We start from the raw sequence: 21,454 nt of genomic DNA on the forward strand, positions 1-21,454 counted from the left end.
CTATCAGCACTCTGGGCGCCCTGTCTCACAGCTTTTATTCCTGCTCCTAGTTCCATGGCCTTCTCTCTTCACTTGTTCAAGCCTTCTTTCCTCCCTCCTCCTCCAACCACTTGTCTGTCCACCTTTGACTTATATTGCCTTGAGGCATGAGGCATTTCCACCCTCCCTACTGAGCTATCCCCTTTCAGAGCCCTCCGATCTGCACAGGCTCCTAGGGAGCCACCCCACACGGACTATGCAGTGGAGCTGGGGACATGGTAGGGCTGAGGGCACAGTGCAGATTTCAGATAAAAATAATTGGTTATCTGGGTTAAATGTTTCACTCCAAATGTCAAGAACCAGCTAATATCTTAGCCATGGCTTAGGATGCTTTAGAGGCTGAGTGTCAAAAATGTAAATGAATGATACAGATGATAGTCTAGAAAGGATTTAGTTCCTTTGACTCCTCTCTTTTGGGGCTGGCTTTCTAGAAGTAAAGATTATTGGAAAGAAAGGTCATATCCTCTCCTTCAGTTTGTCACTCTGGTACTCGGCAACTCCTGCTTACCTTTTCTTCTACTTCAACTAACTCATTGCTGCTGAAATTTAATCTGTTCTGCTTGCTTCAGCCTCAGCAATGGCAGTAGCTGGTTATAAACCACCATTCTGGAGGCCCAGCACTAACTCAGTCTTTTCTTTGCTGGACTATGTCTACTTCAATATTTTTGTCATCCTTCCCAGCTTTCCATCCTTTTAAGTTTCCCACCAGTGTTCTCATCTGGCCCTCTCAAGCTTCTGACAATGCACCCACCCACCTTGGTCTGACCTTGTGCTACCTTTGTCTCCTGAGTTGACACGCTGTGCTCAGTACAGTTGGCTCACTGTAGATTTCCGCAGATGTGATTACCCAGCTCATGGTTTCCTAGAAGCAAATATTTACTTTCTGATCTTTTTACAGCCTTTATACCCTAAATTAATATATGCAAAAACGAACCAAAGAAATAAGATTCAAACCAATCTACTTTGTGCTCATCAGAAGCTCTGCTGGACGTGGATAGACACTCATGACTTGGCGCAGTTCAAGGATTCACTGTAGCTGGTTCCAAGACACATGCGTTAAGTTATGCAAAACAGTTGTAGAAACTTGCAATCATTTTATTTTGGTGCTAGAATTTTTTTAATTTATTTTTATCCACAAAAATTACACAAAGAGGAATTTCACTGTGGACCCATGTAATTTGGGTCCCCCCTTCTATAGAGCCATTAACCACAAGAAGAGGTCTAACTTAAACTAGCTGTCTGACAAAACTTCCTTCCAGAATGCAAACATATCAATAACTTCCTGAGATATCACCACAATATCCTCTAGATGTCACCTTGAGAACATTCCAGGATGGAAAACGACTGCTTTTGTACCACACAGATAACTTGAAAGACTGTAAGCCCAGATAACATCTAAGACTCTATAAGCCCAGATCAATGATCCAATTAAAAAAATTTTTTTTTGCAAATTAACTTAAAAAATTGTGCTCCAAATTAATTTTAATTCATAAAATGATCTAATTTTTTAAAAGATTTTATTTATTTGAGAGAGAGAGAGAGAGAGCGTGAAGCACAAGCAGGGGGAGCAGCAGAGAGAGAGGGAGAAGCAGACTCCCCACTGAGCAGAGGGCCCAATACAGGGCTCCAACCCAGGACTCTGGGGATCATGACCTGAGCCGAAGGCAGACACTTAACTGACAGAACCACCCAGGCATCCCCTAATTTCTCTTTCTGGCAGATGTCCCTTATGGCTTCTCCCACCAAAGAAACAAAAAGAAAAGCCTCCCTTTAAGAAGTACTTCTCATGGATTCAGATTTCTCTTGAATCTTTCTTCCCAAAGATCCTCCCCCAAAATTTTTGAATTTCTAAGGCTGCTCATCTCATTACCTGAAGCATCTGAGAGGAGAGTACAGAGAAGTTTAAAGGCAGAGATTAGTTATTCCTGGACTGGTAAGAGCATTTAATTGGGGACGATTACCCAAGTAACTGTTTCTCTTTAATATGCCAAGTCACTATCAGGGGCCAATAACTGACTCATTTGGTCATGTGGTTCCTTCAAATTAAATGAGCTGTCAGGTACTTCATTAAGGATTTTAAACACCCAAGTGCATGAAATCAATCTGGGGAGGGGGGGCAGAAATAAGGGAAGATGATCACAAGTGACTTCAGAAGATCTGGATTATCTTAAGGGTTATTTCTCTTCATACAGATAGACTTAGCCTGGGGATCTGATTTTCCAAAATTACGAAAAACCCCTGGAAAAGCAATCATTTTCATGTAAAGAAAGTAGTGTATATAATAGAGAAGGTCTGCAGAGTCAATCTCAGAGGATTTTCAAGGGGATCCTTCCTTCCCTCCAAAATAAGAGATGCTCAGAGACAAGGGAACAAAGAGCTGCAGAGAGACATGGAGAGTAGGATCTAAGAACCCCCCCACCCCCACCCATCTGAAAACGACTCCTGGCTGGAGGCACAGGACACTGAGGACAGTTGTGGACACTGCCTGCAGTTGTGTTATCAAACCACTTTGGACTCCAGGGTGGTGACCCAAATGCACTCCCCGTTTAGGACTGGATAACCTCACAGACTGTGTGTAGAGGCTGGCAGCTGCCAGGGAAATCAAAGAGAAAAGCCACCTGTGGTGGAGTGCTCAGGAGTTCTTTAGAAAGAACCTTCATTCTAGTTGTTCCACAAGGAATTACTTCTTGATACAAAAACAGCGCCCCTTTAGAGATCTGTATTCTTGTTATGGGAAGAAAAGGAAAAAAGAGAGGGAGGAAGATGCTTATTAACCTTATAATAAGGATACATCTGCAAGTACCTTCTTTCAGGGTTAACTGCCAACTTTTTTCCAAAATATGCACAAAGATAATTTTAAAATAGGGGGAGAGACCTTACTTATGCAACATTCCCAAATTATACTATTCAGGAAATATTAGCAATTATATATGTATTGATGCAGAAAAATTACATGTTAAGCAAAATTCCATAATAGAAAAAATATGCTCCATATTTCAAAACATGTTTATAAATTAGAGATGTCCTCTGACACCTTCTCACATCCTGCTAGGTGAAGCGTTATCAGAGGCAATTCTAAAATTCCCAAAATTGAAATTCAAGTTTCCCTTAAAATAAAATTTTTAAACAGTAAAATTACATCTAATGAGAAATTTATAGTCGAAGAATCACATGTAGGCTGTGTTCTCTATTGAATTTGCACACATAGGTTACAAGAGTGATGATTCCCAGGAGTACCTCAGATTCTTGTTGTTTCTATTATAATTTGTGCTACTACTGATGGATTCCCATTTTCATCTGATCTTTCTATCACTCTCATGACAAGCATTTATAACTTAGTAGTTACATACAATTATTAATTATTGATTATGTGCAAGGCACTAAAGAGAACTGGTCCCCAACTAATCAATAATAGGAACAGGTCATTTTTATGAAGGAAGGTTATAAATCTTTTTCTTCCCTCACTTGAACTGCCAATCATTCCTTTGCTCTCAAGATCCAAATTAAAGAATGAAACCAAACAAGGTTTTACAGTAAATCTTTTGCTTTAAAATCACTTACTAGAAAATAGAAGAAATAAAGAGGAAATAAACAGAGATGACTCCCAGAATGAATCTTCTTATACTCACATTCTACCTAGCATCCTCTGACAGGGAACCACTGAGGGTTCAGGCAGCCAAAACAGGTAAGATAAATAGCTATTCCTTTAGCTATTTAGAACCAGGAAAAGGAGGACTGCCTCTTTGGTTTTCAAAGCAAGCTTCCATTTCTAATAGGTGGGCTGACTCTCCTACCCTAAAGAGTTAAAACCAGCTCCTACCCCCCCACCCCCCCTCCCTCATCTTACAGATGATAATCTCTAAAACAGCAAGAGGTTTGTGGGATGACCATATTAGCTCTGCACTCAGGTATGCTTTAAGCTGTTCCATCTATGGGGCTAAAAGAACAGGTTAGGGAAGGAAATCTGGATACAACAAAGAATCAAGATGTGTCAGACTGGTCAAAGAGGAAGGAGAAGGGACTCAACATTAAATCAAACGAGGTCAACATATGCATGTTAAAAACATTCAGCAGGATAAAAAGTATTTCTCACAATCCTACAGGCACTTAATCCAATACCGAGGGAAGGCCATGAAATTAGTTTGTGAAGCAATGGAAAGGCTCAGACGTCCTTTTGGCTTAACACTCAAAGCTCTCCAGGCAGAGAACAACCTATGTGAACAGGTAAGGTGGCAGCCTTTGCCTGAATCACTGCAAAGCAAGCACTGTGACATTAACCTTGTACTACTTGGGAGACATTTCATTTGTGAGGTTTGTTGTCACCAGGAGCAAAGAGTATTTCAAATGAAGGCAGTGACCCTGTAAGGGTCATCATCAATCACCTAGGGTCAAAGACCTTCCCAATTGTAAGAGGCAGGGGGTGAGGGAAAGAGGGTAGAGAAAAAGATCAAAAGGACTTTGATGAGAGTTATCTACCTACACAATAGGACCTGCAAAATGGAACTACTCTGGAGTTTAAAACCCCCTAGTTTTGAAGGTGAGAGATTTCAAGAGGGGTCTTTGTTTTTTTTAAACTTGGACGCTTAAGATGAAGGCTGAAGTCAGCAGATGGCAGAAGAGGCCTAGAGGCACAGATTTATGTGGCTGCCAGTTTCAAGGTCTGTCCCTACAAAGTATTAAATACTATTTTCTTCTAGAGCAAGCACTGGCAGGAAGGGGAGACCCCGCCAACAGTGCAGTTGCCAAATGGCAAAGTGGCTCAGCTTGAATGGCCTTGCAAAGCTGTATTTTTTTATTTATTTTTGAAAGAGAGAATGCAAGCCCAGGGGTAAGGATGGGGCGGTGAGCAGAGGGAGAAAGAATCTTAAGCAGGCTCCATGCCCAATGCAGAGCCTGGGGCTCCATCTCACAACCTGAGATCATGACCCTCACCAAAACCAAGAGTTGGATGCTTAACTGACCAACCCACCCAGATGCCCACAATACTGTATTTAAGCTGATGCAAATATACTCACTTCTTTTCTCTTTGTACAAGGTAACACAGAGGTTGGGAAGTAAAGTCAAGCCTCTACAGGCCAATACCAATGGAAAACCAGCCAGGATCTGTGGGATCTTTTCTATTAGTGATGACATACATTTTGCTACTGTCCTCCTTGCTTCGTGAACCTTAGATGGCTGAAGGAGCAGGTGAACAAGACTACCTGTTTGAGTGGCATATGAATCAACTCCGCTGGGTACAGAGTCAGAGGAAGGGGCAATTTCAATCTAAAGAAGAGGCAGTAAAGGAGGTTCCACTGAACCCCTGGTTACCCACCTGATAGACTTTTGGGGGATATATTCAAGGACTATCATTAATCTCTGTCCCATCCCCAGGATGCCTTTCCCTTTGAGCTGGTGAGTGGAGTTACTTCAAGAAGATAAATCATATGAGATCCTTTTTAAAAACCCACTGAAGATATTTAGAAAAAATAATTATTTTAATAAATAAAACATAATAAAAGGCAATATAAATGGCTTTCAGATTATGGGCTGTTTCGATTAGCCATGCCCTGGATGCCTCCAGCCTACTCCCATTAGCATGGATAATTGAGAATCTGCCGCATTTCCATTGTAATGCAGTCTCCCTAATCCATTTCAGGCATGCAGATGGAAAACCAAACCTTCTGGCTACTATTTCACCTTACGTGAATTTAGCACACGGCACTAACCTCTATACAGTCCAAAGAAGCCTTCATAGCGTAGCACTTTCTTAAAACAGTCAAAGCTGTTTTTATACATAAGTTCTCCCACGAAAGAGCCAGTTGATCGTTGGTTCTGCATTCGAGTTTTTACAAGATCAATAGGATACACAGCAGTGGCTCCAACAGCTAAAATGAAATAATACCAATATTTCAGAAGGAAGTAAGATCAGAGGAAAAGGGAAAGTGGTCAAATGTCAAAGAGAAGTCTGATGAAGGAAAGGAACAAATTATGCACATATAGACTTTAAAACTGCACTAACCTTAAATAAAATAAATAAAATAAATAAAAACTATGGATTTTTCACTGAAGTGTCTCCTGATATGATGTCATAGACAGTTCAAATGTGCAAAAACACATCCCCTACAGCCTAATCTCATTATTCACCCATCTTAAAAAAAAAAAAAGGCCTATTTGAAGATAAAAGAAAAAGTCCCTGATCGCATGCAGGTATGGGGGGAGTTCCCTTTGCTCTTGTTCCATTTCAGAAGTGCAGACAGGAAACTGGCTTGGAAAGGCCAAGGATGGCTCTGTCCTTTGATACTGTAAGGTGGAAAATCAGAGGAAAAGAACCAGAGGAATAATAAAAGTGATAAATTTGTACTCATCCATGACTAACCTCCAGCAATAGAACCCAGACCAAACCTGTAGGCTGATTCTGCAACCTGCAGGAGAATGGGTCGGGACGAGTCCACTGAGGCCTTCTTCTTTGCACATATGGAAGTCGGACAGGGGGAGGCAGGAGACAGAAAGAAGGACAGTCCATGAGCACATATGATTTTTTAAAATCACCCCACTGAGTTCCAAATTCACAACATCAAAGAGGAAGGTAGGGTTAGAGTCTGTTGTTCTTATTAATAAAAAGTTATTACTGTTGTTAATGTTGAAAAATCAAATCTGAACATAATGAGAACCATTATGGCCCCTGCCCCCAAATGTTACAAACCTATTTTCAAATGTTTAATTCTTACCAGTGATCAAGGAGATACTAACTTAAAAACAGTAATGAGACCTCATTCTTTATCAAACAAACTGGTAGGTTTGGGGGATTTCTGTTCATTCATTTTAGTGAAGTGTACTTAACCTACAATGTATTAGTTTCAGGTGTAAAATAGGGTTTTAACACTGAAGTATTTTGTGAAGTGTTCCCCACGACAAATCTAACTATCGTCTGTCACCATAGTTTGTTTTCTAATGGCAACACCCAGCCTGGCAAGAGTTGATAGAAACAGGGCCTCCCAAATCTGCCATTTAATCTAGCATAAACCTGAAGAGAAACTTGGTAACATACACCCAAACTCCTGTACTGAACATCTGACCCTGTGATTCTACTTACAAAAAAAAATCAGACTAGAAAATAATCATGTAAGTAAATCATGAGTAAGTAAATGAGAGATCAAGCTACCAGAATGTTAAAAAGCAACAGTATTCAAGAGTAAAAACTCTGAAAAATCCCCTAAATGTCCAATAATAGAGAACCAGTTAAAAATGTTGCAGCCCTGGGGCACCTGGCTGGCTCAGTCACTAAAGTATGTGACTTCTGATCTCAGGGTCGTGAGTTAGAGCCCCATAGTGGGGGCAGATTATTTAAATAAATAAACTTCTCTTTAAAAAACTACAGCCTTAAAATGAAATGTCATTGTAAAATAATTTTTTGATGTTAAGAAAAATGTTCATATGGGATTCTAAAGGGAAAACGGGTTAAAAGGAATATGGCAGGTAGACAGGTATTCATGATATGACTGTCTTTACCTTTATAAATGTTTGAAATATTTCATGATAATCTTTTAAGAACAATATTAAAAGATCATATGCAATGCGATGTTTTTAATTAAAATTATTTGTGGGTATGTGTATGATTATAAAAACATACTAATATTTGGCTATCCCAACACCCAGTGGCTACAACTAGGTGGTTGTATGAGGAGTAATCATTACTTTCTCCTCTTTTTTTTTTTTTTTAAGATTTTATTTATTTATTCATGAGAGAGACAGAAAGAGAGAGAGGCAGAGACCCAGGCAGAGGGAGAAGCAGGCTCCATGCATGAGTCTGATGTGGGACTCAATTCCTTGACTCCAGGATCACGCCATGGGCTAAAGGCAGGTGCTAAACTGCTGAGCCACCCAGGGATCTCCATTTTCTCCTCTTTTCTATCCACTTTTTTCTTCAGGTCCAGCCAGTTGTTATTTTACTGTTCTTTTGACCTATTATCCTTACCATGTTTTTGATGTCAGAACATTTCAGTGTATTGCATTTTTCTGACTACATAAATAAAACAGTAATTTTATGTCATGCAAAGTTGTCAAATGACAGTGATAGTGCTTAATAAATACCTGTTGAATGAATATACACATCCAATAAAATTTATTTTTTCAAAAGCCACAATAATTAAAATAGGTGAACAATGAAAATAATTACCAACCCCAGCTATCAACCCACTGAATTTTAGCTTCTGTCAATGTAACAAAATTCTAACAAAATGAGATAATTTGGAATCTCCTTTAAAGTCACTTCACTGAAATAGCTTTACATAGAAATATGCATCTTTAAGAATGTAAAACATTTTTCTGCAAATCTTATGAGGTATTTCCAACTGATCTCTGCATAGGTGGAAATCATGAGTAACCTCATTTTGAAAAATACATCCATTAGAAAGGCACTTCTTTTTTATATGGATACAAATATATAGTACTTAGAAAGGTTCTGACACCAAAATAATGAGTGAAAATACTGTGAAAACAATAGGGACCTGGCGGGGGGGAGCAGGTGGCAGACCTACTGCTATCACTAACTCTTAATTGAAAAGATAAAAATAAATACAATCCCTGATTTTCAATGAACTTTTCTGAAGCTCAAAATGCAGCATGCTCATGAGACAAGAAAGATTCCCATTCTCACACTCTCTGTTGAGGATACATGTTAGCACAGAGCCTACCAGCCTACCAGGTGGATGACCTCCATTGCTGGCGTCTGTCAATGTTGTCAGGCCTACTGGTGTTCACATAGGAAAGAATATTCCAGGCAAGGCCACTGTGAATTGGTCTAAACTTCTAAGCCGCAGCCAATCATTTCCTGCTGTAAATATCATCTAACCCTTGCATGGCCAGTATCAATGAGCACTCATCATAAACTCTCCAAAGTTGCAGAGGGCTGGAAGGAAATATTGTAAGATACCACTGCCAGCTGGAGAACAGAAGGAATCTTTTCAGAAAAACCCAAAAAAAACCCAAAAACCCCTCTGCTTTTTCTTAATCCCCAAATTTCTACAACAGCTAGTCCTCTAGAGATGAAGAGATAATCGTCTAATAAGCAGTATTTAAAAATCAAAGGGAGGAGAGCAATGTTGCTTCTACCTCTGCACGTGATTATAGAGTCCTCTTTCCGGCACACGGCGACATCGTCTCCCTCTTTTAACAACAGCCAGTTAGTTTTCCAGAGGTGCCTAGTTAGGATTTACTGAGCATACACCCACCACTTTGAGTTATACACTGCACACACAAAACTTGCCACTGCATTCAGCGGGGGCGGGGTGGGGGGGAGAGCTGAAAGGAGGGGTGCTGGCTTGAGGCCTGCCAGTCCTAAAAATGTAGCCCGCATCAACCCATTGTGGTCAAACTGGCGTCTCTGTACAGACCCAGAGTTCCAAGCCAAAAACTGTTAAGTCTCACAGGATTCAGAGGTGGCTTTGCCTTAAAGGAGGTATTTTTCTCAAACGACGCTCGTCTGTGCCTGGATTTACTTTACAAACATCGTGCAAGCACAACACATGCTATGAAAGCTTTTATTCTCTAATCCTGATCTACGGTAAGTCGAGCAAGAGTTAAATGAGGAGGTCCCATGTCTTAAGTTTCTGACTCTCATGACTTCAAGAGATTGGTTTCTGTTAACCATAAAATAAAATTTAGCATTCCTCAAATTGTTTCCACATAACTTATGAATCCTTTCACAGAGAAAAGAAGTCTAAAAGCCTTCAAACTATTACTCCAGACTAAACAAAATTATCTCATTTTGATATTCAGAATAACGGAAGGCATGGCAGTTACACAATGAGTTGATGAAGTACCTCTCTTTGGAGCAAAGACGGCTTTCACTCAGCAATGCGCTGCCTCGCCAGGACAGTGACACCAAAACAGGACGCTTGTCCCACAACTCTCAACACGAGACATACAGAAGAAGAAAAGATCTTCTGCCGTTTTTTGTTTTTTTGTTTTTTTGTTTTTTTTTGCGGGGGGGAGACAGGCTTCCAGTGCAGTTAGGAAATCACCCCATTCTTGAAAGTAATGAGCAACTATCTATCAGTCAGAACATCTCTCTAAGTAATTTCTCTTCGCAGCCTTTTGAAATGGTCTGGATTTGTAGTGCAAAATGTTATGACGGCAGGTCAGATACCAGGGCCAAAAGTCAACCGCAAGTAGAAAGGGTCTGCGGGTACCCTACGGAAGAAACATTAGAAAGCAAGTTTGTTCCCTGTTCCGTTTGCCCACCTGCCTCTGGGCCTCAGCCAAGTTGAAGGGCAAAGTTCCCTCTTCCAGTGGAGCAATTCGTTCGATGTCTGCTAAGGTCATACGTCTGGAGGAGAAAAAAAAAGCACCACAAGCAACAACAAAATACAAGTTTATTAATATGTGCATTATGGAATTTGAAAACGTTCCCTTTTTTGTTCCTGTATTTCAGAGTCCTCTTTAATTTGGCTTCTTTTTCTCCTAGTGTGCTGCCCTCCTCCTACCCCCACCCCCTAACCTCTTTTATTAAGCTAATTAGGGGAAAAAAAAAAAAAAAAGGCCAACTTACCCCCGTGGCTCATATAAATCTGCTAACTGAAACAAGATGTCAACTTCCATGGGTGTAACCTGACCAAATTTCTGAGCTGCCAGAACAAACTCCTCTGTATGGAAAAAGAGTTAAAAGGGAAAGATTCAAGAAGGAATAGCCACTAAACGCAGCATTAACTCAAGGCGCTGTAATGAGAGAACATCACAAAACTTTATTATCAGTCATAGAATTCAAGTAAACCCAAATGTAAGAATTTTTGCAATTCTTTTGTCTGGAAGGAGTATGCAGAATAGTTTCTTTAACATTGACTTTAAAAGATTGGCATCTCATCTGAAGGCTTGGAATAAATGACACAGGACATTATTCAAATTGCAGGTTCGAGAAAACCAGGAAGCAGATATGAAACTTCACATGCATCGGTCCTGGGAGGTTATATTAATGAAGCTGTGGAATTCTTAAGAGGATTGTTTTTTTTTTTTTTTTAAACCCATTAAAATAATGATATCTTGTTCTGAGGTTGTCAGGGAATTCCTCATGTACTTCTGAAGGCCACTTTACAGGCTGCCGATTTAGCTCAGGTCTTAGCATGATTTGAAAACAGTTAAGAAATTTTACATGGGAAAAAAAAAAAGAAATTTTACATGGTTCCCTAATTCAAAGGCTGTCTTCAGTTTATTTAAAACTTGCTGAAGACTGTTTTATTTGCTTTTGTTTGTCTGATCAAAGGATGGAGAACACACATGTACCACATGCTTAATATGTGTCAATGGGATAGAGAAATCTATACTGTAAACTCTCAGGTTGCCTTCTTCACTCTAATAATAATACACCACAATACTAGCAGGCAAAAATTCAGATTTATTCTCACTCACCCTTAGTCACCTCTACATCTTTCCTGTTGCCAGCCAGAGTGCTGTAGATCTTTCTAATGAGTTCCATGTTGTTAAGGAGTGAATTAAATCCATTAAAATAGGAGAAACTAACTTGATGGGACGTAGTACCTCCAGCAGCCTCAAATAAGTTGAAAATAAGAGAGGGGAGAAGAACAATAAACAAAGGATTTATAGAATGAAGAAGATTCAGAAGTACATATATCAAATGCTCATTTTGGAAGTAATCAAGAATGCATGTATAAAAAGAAATGGCCATAAGTATTTTCCTTTCACATCAAAAAAAAAAAAAAAAAAAAAAAAAAAGGCTATAAATGAATTTTAAAAGGAACTGCAACTAATCATGACCAGAGCTTCTACTCTACACACACAAGTCCTAGAAGACTAAATAAATACATGTGTAGGATTATAACAACAGGACCAGTAGTAATTTAGAGAGTTCAAATTTCAATTGGAAATGTTTTATAAGTTTGTTTATTTCATCTAATGAGCAATTCTGAGGGGCTTAGACATGCACAGCTATACCATATACGTGCACACGTGTGTGTGCTTATACATGTAAAACTATATTATACCAACACAAACACAGTATGAAAAGTGGTCAATCTAACATTAATATCATGATTTGTCATGTTACTTAGAACTAGCAATAAATAATCATTTAAGGACAGACTTTACCTTGGTTGAATTTCTAGCAAACAAGCATATTATGGTAAAATTATGAGATGTCATGTGCTTTGATGGGAGTTAAGACTGGTCAGAATTCTGATAATCAGAATTTGTAAGAAGCCATATTTCTTCACAGGGGGCAAGGGAACAGATAGCAAGTCCATTATGAATGGAACTTCAGCTTGGGGTTTCAAATTCTATCCTTTCCTAACAAGGTAAAATATTTGTATTCAGAAAGCACTTCTTTATAAGGTAACAACCATATAAATCTCCATTTAGCAATCATTTAAAATAGCTGACACGGAGTTTAAAATGGAGTAAGGAAGGGCAGCAGAAGGCAAGAAAAGGAGCTAGATGAACACAGTGCAGAGTGGAAAAGGCCTGTCAGAACTGCATACCTCCAAAAAAAAAAAAAAAAGTGAAAAGCTACACTGAGTTCCTGCCAATGGTAAGCTTTTTGGGGCACGAAGAGCATGGTGAAAACACTCCAAAAGTCTTCTCCGAGGACTAGCAAATCCACTGTATAAAGGGTAGGATCGTTAGAATTACCTGGGAAGCTTCAGAAATGAGATTCTAGGACCGCACCATCTGTAGGTGATAAGTCCATAGGCCTGGAAGAAACCTTAGTTACCTGTATTTTTAGTAAGTATCCCTGGTGATTCTTACGCTTTGTGACCAAGGCTTGGGAACCTCCAGCGAAGAATGTCCTGGGACACCTTCTAGGCCCAGGAGGTAAGAAGAGTGGCTGAGCCCCCACTGGGACGGAAGTCATGAGACAGGACAACTGGGTTCTGCCCATCACGTGTGTCACTATTCTCTCAACACACAAATGTTGAATGAATGAGGGAATCTAAGGTCTAGAGTCTCTCTTCTGCTGACCATTCAAAGAAATATATGTGCACTCACTATTTTTTAAAAAGAATTTTGCTTCATAGATGAAAGTGAAGATCAGCATCTGACATACCTCAAAATATACAGCAAAATTAATATGAAATCATAAATTTGTTTTTCTTTTTAAAAACAGTTAATACATTTAAGATAGTCCATATGCTCCAGAAAATAAACTAACCTATCCACAAAAGCTAGCAGAACCTTACTCTGTCTATAATGGTAATATATGGGATCACATTAAGACAATGCTAGTGTTTTCAACTGAAAAAAACTCTACATAATTTTTAACAATCGTTCTTCTAATCCCTTGTTTACTGAACCTTTGCCAGGTAAAATAAACTGCTTCTTTACAGCAAGTTACAACTTACAGCTACTAGACATTCTTCTACAAAAGGCGTCAAGACGTGGGGGCGGATGGTGACCATGATGTCTCGGAAGTCAATGGCTGTAACTTTTCCTGTCCTGGCATTGTCCCTCTGCACAAAGGCTTGCTTTGCATGCTCCAACTGTATTTCCTATAAATAATCAAAAGTGAAATAATTTATGTTTCTCAATTACTACAAAAGACTGCTCAATATCAAATCAGCGTGAAGAAATACAGATCCTATCTTGATTTAACAAGCATTACCAGCTTGTTAAATAACACCCTCAAGCTATTCTCTTCTTCCAAAGACAGAACTCTTTGCTTAGACCAGTGACCATGTCTTGGAAAATGCATTCTACCTTAAATCTTCTACCTGGAGAAACCAAATCACTTCCATGTTCTGCTAGAGTCTAAGGAAACAAAAAATAAAAACTAGAAAGAAGTTTGGTAGGCCCAAAGTTATGGCCAAACCCAAGTTAGGTAATGCAGATAATCCAATGAAAAACATCTATAGGGACATTGAGCTCTCTCCAAAGAAGACAGAAAAATTCTTATTGGTAACCGGGTACACAAACATGTGATATAACAAACTGAAAAGGGTGGTTCTCCTCTGGAATATGCTATTCCTTTAACATACAGCCTTGACACTATTGGTATTTTGGGCAGGTTAAGCTTTTGTTATGGGGAGCTGTCCTGTGCACCCCTCCCCTCTCTCTTTGCACTAGATGATGGTAACCCCTTCACTCCCAAGAACATGACAATCAAAACTATGTCTGGAGAGGGCCATAGGTCCCGGATGAGGACCACTGCTCCAGAATGAGGACCACTGCTCCAGAATGAGGAATTGGATGGTATGTGGGTCAGAAGTGGCAAAACTGCAGCAGTATGCTGTTCTAATTCACATGATCTAAAGACAGGAAGCCCAATTTAGATTTCTGTTGCTATTCACAGGGAGTAAGTGCATATACAAAATAAACAGCCTCCCATCAAAATCCATCATGTGCCATGTAATAGAAGTATCCCTCCTGGAGAGGGCATTTTATTCTCTTCCTCGTGCCCCTGCCCATTTCCCAAATGGGCCCTCAGAGTGAGATCTAATCTCTATGGAATTAAAAAGCACCGCAAGGACTCCAAATTATTTCAACAAAAAGAAGTTTAATTAGCTGATACAGAGAATAACCATTTTTTTAAACTCTGGCAAGACAGTAGTATAGTAAGGCCCTCAACTAGTTTTTTAGAGTAGTGTAAAAACAAATCATCCCTATGAAGCAATACAAACTAAAGCACACCAGAAATGACAAAAGTCTGATCATGCTCGACAGTGCTCCAACTCCCTTCTCTTCCCCTAGAAAGTTGGGATGTAAAGGAAGCTTGATAAAACAGTGATAATAATTCAAGTTGCATGATGGGGACACAGTGGGTCATAGCATAATATACTTTCCTACTTTTGTAGAGTTTGAAATGTCTACAATAAAAAAAAATTTTTAAGACAATATTATAGTAAGAGGACACCTGGGTGGCTCAGCAGTTGAGTGTCTGCCTTTGCCTCAAGGTGTGATCCCGGGTTCAGGGATCGAATCCCTCATCAGGCTTCCTGCATGGAGCCTGCTTCTCCCTCTGCCTGTGTCTCTGCCTCTGTCTCTCTGTGTCTCTCATGAATGAATAAATAAAATCTTAAAAAAAAAATAAAGGCAATATTATAGTAAGAATCAGAGTTCTTATCCTTTTCAAAAGCTTCTTCTCAGTTGTAGCATCTACTGGTTTTGATCCAGCCTGTCCCTGCCCGAAGCCTGTTCTGGGACCTTTTATCTCCCTGGTGCTTCTCCCACTTAAATGGAAGGCTTCTGTCTGCTGGACCAGAATTCACAACTGCTCAAATATATCTATGTGGGTATCTTGGAAAGGCCATGCTATTACACATCACCAAACCCAAGGACCTTATAAGGACCTACTTTTATGCATGCTCAGTCCTTCCAGATCCTCCACCAGTCCTAACCTTGTCCACACTCCTCTCTCCGCCTGTGTAGACTTCAGCCTCTTTCTCTTGTTCCTGAAATCCTACCACTTCCTCCAGTCTTAGCTCAAATGCCACCACTTAAGTAAATAGAAGTAGGTCTCTTACCTGAAAATAACTGATCTGATCATGTGGCTCCCTGCTTGCCCCTCAGTTGTAAGACTTGTCTTATTCTATCTTATTTCAAGCAGTTGTTCATATTCCTGTCTTTTCCCTACCTTGCCAGGGAAAAGAGGCTATGTCCTGCTTATCCCTCTACTGGCATAGGCGGGATGCCTCAGATATACTAGGCACTCAATAAACGATAGTCATAGTCTTCAGTCACAAGTATTCTATAAAACCAATTGAATGAACAAATCATACTCTACTGAACAAAAAGGGGTTCTCTGTATAAGTGCCTCCAATTTAAGAGAAAGAAACCAACTGTTAAACACCCTGTAGCGAAAAATGACCACAGTATGTATTCAATTGAAAGTAAATGAACACAGTCTCCTTCGAATTGCCAGACCCACTGCTAAAGCTATTGTAAGGCAAGATTACTCTCAACCACAGTAGAAGGTGTGTTCAGTTAGGTACCATTTCCTCTACTATATAACTCAACTAGAGTCTTAGGGATCCTCAGACCAGAATACCAAAAATGGCATCACTCACCCTGGCTACCCCACTCCCTCAGAATTCCTGGCCACGTCATCTCCTCAGAACACTAAGACCAACTTGTTCAGAATTTCAAACTGGGAATAGACATCAAAGTGGGGGTGGACGCTCACATGGCAGAACAAGAGATACATCTGTAATAGGGATGGTATCACTACCCATTTCTGTGCCTACACTTCAGGATTAAACATTTACTAGCAGGGATCCCTTGATCAGAACATGAAGCACTTTTTACTCTAACGATGAACAATTTTAGAATACATTTCCAACAGCTCTGAAAGATTGGAGATACCATAAATTCCATGAAAAATAAGAAGCTAACTGTACATCATTCTCTAGGTAGGATAGAGTGAAAATATTAAGTGATTCCTCAAACTAAATGCAGCTTACTGAAGATGTGGGTTGCCTTGAGAAAAACATCTGTTTATGTCATGAGTGTTTCTTCTTCAGGGTGAAGAAATAAGCTATTACTTCAACCAATTCAACAACCGTGTTAACATTTAGTGAACATATACTATGCACCAGGTACTGTTCTAAAACATTTTACAGTTTAAACTCACTTCCTGCTCACTGCAACCCTATGAGCTGGGCACTATTATTAACTTCATTATGGCAGTTGAGGAAACCTAGGTCTTCTAAGAAGCAAAGAAGCTAGAATGCAAACCCAGGCAGTCCTGTCCACTGACAATGCCCCTAACACTTCAGCACAGCGCCTGGGGAGCCTGGATTACGTGACTGTCAGGAATCTGACACCAAAATATATTTGACTCTTAGGAATCTTAATAACTATGAAAAGACAAAAATTCAAGTTTGCTTTTAAACTATTCTTAATGCTCTAGATTTTTTGTTGTCTGTTTTCATGAGAAGACAATGAAATTTCTGAGATTTTTTTTCCTTAATGAAAATGTCTTGTACATGCTCCAAGGGCTAGGATTGTTCTTCCACCAAGAGCAGAGACCATGGAGAAAAACAACCAAATCTAAAGGCCTTCTTCTCCTGGCCTTGCTCACTTAGAAACCCAAGAGAGGGGATCCCTGGGTGGCACAGTGGTTTGGCGCCTGCCTTTGGCCCAGGGCGCGATCCTGGAGACCTGGGATCGAGTCCCACATCGGGCTCCCAGTACATGGAGCCTGCTTCTCCCTCTGCCTATGTCTCTGCCTCTCTCTCTCTCTCTCTCTGTGACTGTCATAAATAAAAAAAAGAAAAGAAAGAAAAGAAACCCAAGAGACTGAGTAAGAGACAAATAAGGAGGCCAGAGGGAGCCTACACATAGATACTCTATAAATACTTAAGTTGAGAATGAATGACTTGAAATAAATATTCAGGCTTGCTATTGATGGCAAAGTGACTTAAAATCAAATCTCTTCACTGGCACTTCTAAAGCTATATAAGGAAAACCTAATGCATACTCATAGAGCCTAGACCCCGATGATTTCTAGACCTGAACCCAGGAACACAGAGCATTTGATATGCACGACATAGGCCATATGTAAAATAATGATCATTTACAAAATGAGCAGAGGAGGAGAGGACAATGGAAGAAGCAAGAGTTATATTCAAATATTTAAAGGACTATCCGGTTAAAAAAAAAGTTAGAGTAGTTCTCTATATTTCTTTTAAAAAAAAATCAATGAAAAAAAATACAGAGATCAGGTTTTAGCACAAAACACAGAAGTCTTTAACTTATACAGCTATTCAGCAATGAAACAGGCTACATTGCAAAGTAGCAGGTTCCCAGTCACTGGCAATATCTGTGCAACAAGCTGAGGAACATATGTCAAGGAACCTTATTTTATTTATTTTAATACATGGAGTTATGGAAGCAATATGTATTATGACAAAAATCTGAAGTTTGGAACAGGAATGAGCAGAGCTCAAATATCAATCATGACACTCCTAGGAGGATTAGGGGAGTATGCATCTTAGAGCCCCTACAGCATCTACCATAGAGGGTTGTAAAAACTAGACGTCATGCATGACAGGCACTTACTAAGTGGGGGAGCTTTGATTTTTGTTGAGGTGAATGGCTTGAAATCCTCTAAAGACCCTTTCAGTGTAAATTCTTTGAGTCTTTAAAAAAATCACCTAGTAAGGAAGAGGGGTTCTGCTGAGTCATTCTGAACCAGCCACAGGAAAGGAGAGATAAAGACCAGATCCCACAGCAAACAGTTAACGGCTGAACCCTACAGCACTTACTATATACAGGCCAGGGGCTATGCCAAGAACTTAAAAATTGGTACTTCATCTAAGCCTCACAATAATTCTGTGAAGTAATACTATCTTCATCTTCTAGAGAGGTATCTGAAGTTCTGGGAGGTTAATTAAGTAGTCCAAAGTCACACACCCAGGAAGTGGCAGAGCTAGGATCTATTGGAGGTACTGATTCCAAAACCGGGATTTTTTAACCACTAGCTGATGCTGCCTTGGATAAAATCATAAGTAAAATGATTATTGTAACAGATATCTGGATAAGAGATTTTAGGAAGTTTTGGTGATGACTTGTATATGAAAATGGAGCAAGATATATCTCAAAGAATTCTCCCCTTGGATGATGAGGGAGATAGAAGAATCCACCATGAAGAACACCTAAGGGGAAAGGGGAAAGAGATGAGATAGTTGACCATGATGAGAAACTTGAAAGTGAGATGGGCTTAAATTATAAATTGTTGAAGTTGAACTATCAACAAAAGAAAGCCAGAGGTACAGGCAGAAATGTAAATGTGGGAAATAGAGCAGGACCTGGGGTGGGAGGGGGGTGGGGGGACCAAAGGCTAACATTTACTAAGTATTATTAAGTGTTCCGCTGCAGGCCATATTGTGTTTTCCTGTTTCATCTATTTGAATCCTCCCAATAGCCTTATAGGATGGGCCCTAACATCACCTCCCTTTTGTAGATGGGAAAATGAGGCAAAGAGTGGTGTGGGGTCACATGATGCTAAAGATGAAACTGGAAATGCACCTGGATGGTCTGACTCTGGACTCACAATCTTAACATACATGGACTCTCTGTTCCTTTCGGGGGCGGGGGGGGGGGGGGAGGCCTAACAAAAACCAGAAGGAGAAAGTAACAGTTGTAGAATTAGATGAGATCATCCCATAGAACACAAAAAGAGCAACCAGGTAACAAAAAATGGAACAGGTATCTGAAAAGGTGTTACTACAGAAATAATAGAGCCTGGGACCTAGTGGGAAACCCAGAGAGCTGGGAAGATGGCACAGCCCTGCAAAGGGAGCTCAGCTCTCATCAGTGCTAGGTGATGGGATGCTGGCTAAGTGCTGCTGATGGGGACAGTAAAGTCTAAGGGGAAAGGGCCGCCTTCACCGGAGGCCAGAAGGTCACTGAGCAAGGAGCAGTACGGCTATCTTGCAGGCAGTTCTGCTCAAGCACATGAAAGGAGGCCCAATTTCTCTTTCTTATTTGCCAGTGAACGGTTTTCTGTTCCTGCTATTCTGGTGCATGATGATTAATGGAATAGGCTTTTACTGCAGCCGTTTCCAACTACTTCAACACACCCATTCAGATTGCTGGAGGGAAAGAAAAAAATCAAACTCTCCCAAATTGCTAGCTGTACAGAAATAAACATATAGAGGGGGGTTACACCACTTCAGGTCTAACATTCATGCTTCTAATAGTTCCAGGCCTGTCATTTCCTTAATAATCTCCAATTTTCAAGTGGGTATATTTTGAATGCAAAAATTCTCTTCACTTCTATTCAGACATGCAAGTTTGTGCTTCAGCCCGAGGACAATTTATCAGAACAAAAACAAAAACAAAACAAAACAAAATAGACCAATAGACCTTCAAAACAAGCAGCAGATCCAGATGATTTATATTATAAAGCCAAGAACACCAAAAAGGACCCCTAGCTAGTTTGTATGTTTTGTGTTTTGTACAGTTTTGAAATTTAAAAAAATACCTAAACCTTTAATAAAAGCAGGGAGTTATCAGTAAGAATATGACTCAAAAGAATTCTTTTCTGGGAGTCCTGGTAGAAGAATTCTAGGGAAAATGAAGGTAATGATTTATCAAAACAAGGAACAAAGATTAAAAGATTTGCTTTAAAAATATGGTATCACATTTAGCCCTACTTCAAATAAATTCTGTATTACATCAAATATCAGAAACTGTATCCTATTTAACATATAAGTATCCACATTTCATTTTCATAATCCTGTGCTAATTTGGAGGGAAAAAAATCTAGTTAAACTAAAGATCCACATATTATGAAAGAGTTAAAAACAGAACTTAGAAGGAATTGGTAGAGAGCTAAGTAGTTCCCATTCTTAACATTTGTCTATGCTCCCCATATTCCACCCATGCAGAACTTTCAGAATTCAGGGTAAAATTTCATCCTCAATTCACTGGGTGGGGCCTTTAATTAAAAGAGTCTTTAGAAGCAGCATTGCATGTGGCCCTGCATGCACAGTAACACCTTGGCAGAAACCAAGTACAAAGATTTCCATCTCAATTTCCTTGCCTTTCTGATTTAATGTTAAACTTCACAGTGGGTAGCAGCTGGGGAGATGCTGTACAGAGTGCTCATTTTTACCAGGATGTTACTGTAAAAGCCTGCACACCAGGCTGCTCAACAAAACAGCAAGCTGACGAACACCATGGACACAACAGCACGATGAATTCTGATTTCCTCTGCCCAGAGAGTAGAAAGTACAATGTGAATGAAATGTGTCCTGCATCTAATTCTCCGAATGACCGGTATCTGACCACATTTCTGGTCACCTATCACTAAACTAGCAATGGTTTCCAGCTGAGCACGAAGTACACTCTAATCTCTTCGAAGAGCTGAAGGCAAACAACATTAGCTACTTTTCATTTCATTTTGGAATATCAAGTTGGTACTATATTTATGAAACACTACCAAAGCTGTACTGCAGACTCCATCTGGTCCAACTTAAAGATCAACATAAAAAGCACTCACATGTTAAAAATGCAAATATAATCATGGTCTCTGGCTACTACAGATCCACGGTCTAGATATTTTAACTAATACAGATGGCAAGGTGAGGGACAAAGAGGAGGTACAAATGGCTTGAGTTATTCCATTCTAAACAAGGACCTTGTTAGTCATCCACTAACGTGTTTAAACAATCATGGCTTCAGTGAGTTCTACTACAAGTGATTGTTTTTTGTTCACATTTGAAGTGTTCTATCAATTCCAAAGCTTAAGAATTTGATGTCATGGCTAAAGGTTATGTTTCCCTTTGTTCGGTGGTGGTGGGCGAGGGAGGAACAATTTCTGTTTTGTGTTGAAAGTTTTTTTTTTTTTTTTTTTTTTAAATTTTTATTTATGATAGTCACAGAGAGAGAGAGAGATTGAGAGAGGCAGAGACACAGGCAGAGGGAGAAGCAGGCTCCATGCACCGGGAGCCCGACGTGGGATTCGATCCCGGGTCTCCAGGAT

At 39.8% G+C, this 21,454-nt stretch overlaps 1 protein-coding gene across 2 annotated transcripts in view; it reads right to left on the bottom strand.

Annotated features, from left to right (window-relative positions):
- The window catches only part of SLC25A13 (solute carrier family 25 member 13), a 185,544-nt gene that overhangs the window by 63,753 nt on the left and 100,337 nt on the right, over positions 1-21,454 (bottom strand). Inside the window, exons 6-11 of one of the 2 annotated variants that reach the window (XM_038556877.1) lie at positions 13,371-13,517; positions 11,425-11,563; positions 10,571-10,664; positions 10,264-10,348; positions 6,398-6,482; positions 5,748-5,906 (exon numbers count right to left, since the gene is read on the bottom strand). In XM_038556877.1, the coding sequence (XP_038412805.1) occupies positions 5,748-5,906; positions 6,398-6,482; positions 10,264-10,348; positions 10,571-10,664; positions 11,425-11,563; positions 13,371-13,517 (709 nt within the window). Of the gene's footprint in view, positions 1-5,747; positions 5,907-6,397; positions 6,486-10,263; positions 10,349-10,570; positions 10,665-11,424; positions 11,564-13,370; positions 13,518-21,454 lie in introns of both variants that reach the window. The other variant, XM_038556876.1, reaches the window with a different exon arrangement.

This window comes from Canis lupus, chromosome 14 (genome assembly GCF_011100685.1).
Source record: "Canis lupus familiaris isolate Mischka breed German Shepherd chromosome 14, alternate assembly UU_Cfam_GSD_1.0, whole genome shotgun sequence".
In the NCBI taxonomy this organism is placed as follows: domain Eukaryota; kingdom Metazoa; phylum Chordata; class Mammalia; order Carnivora; family Canidae; genus Canis; species Canis lupus.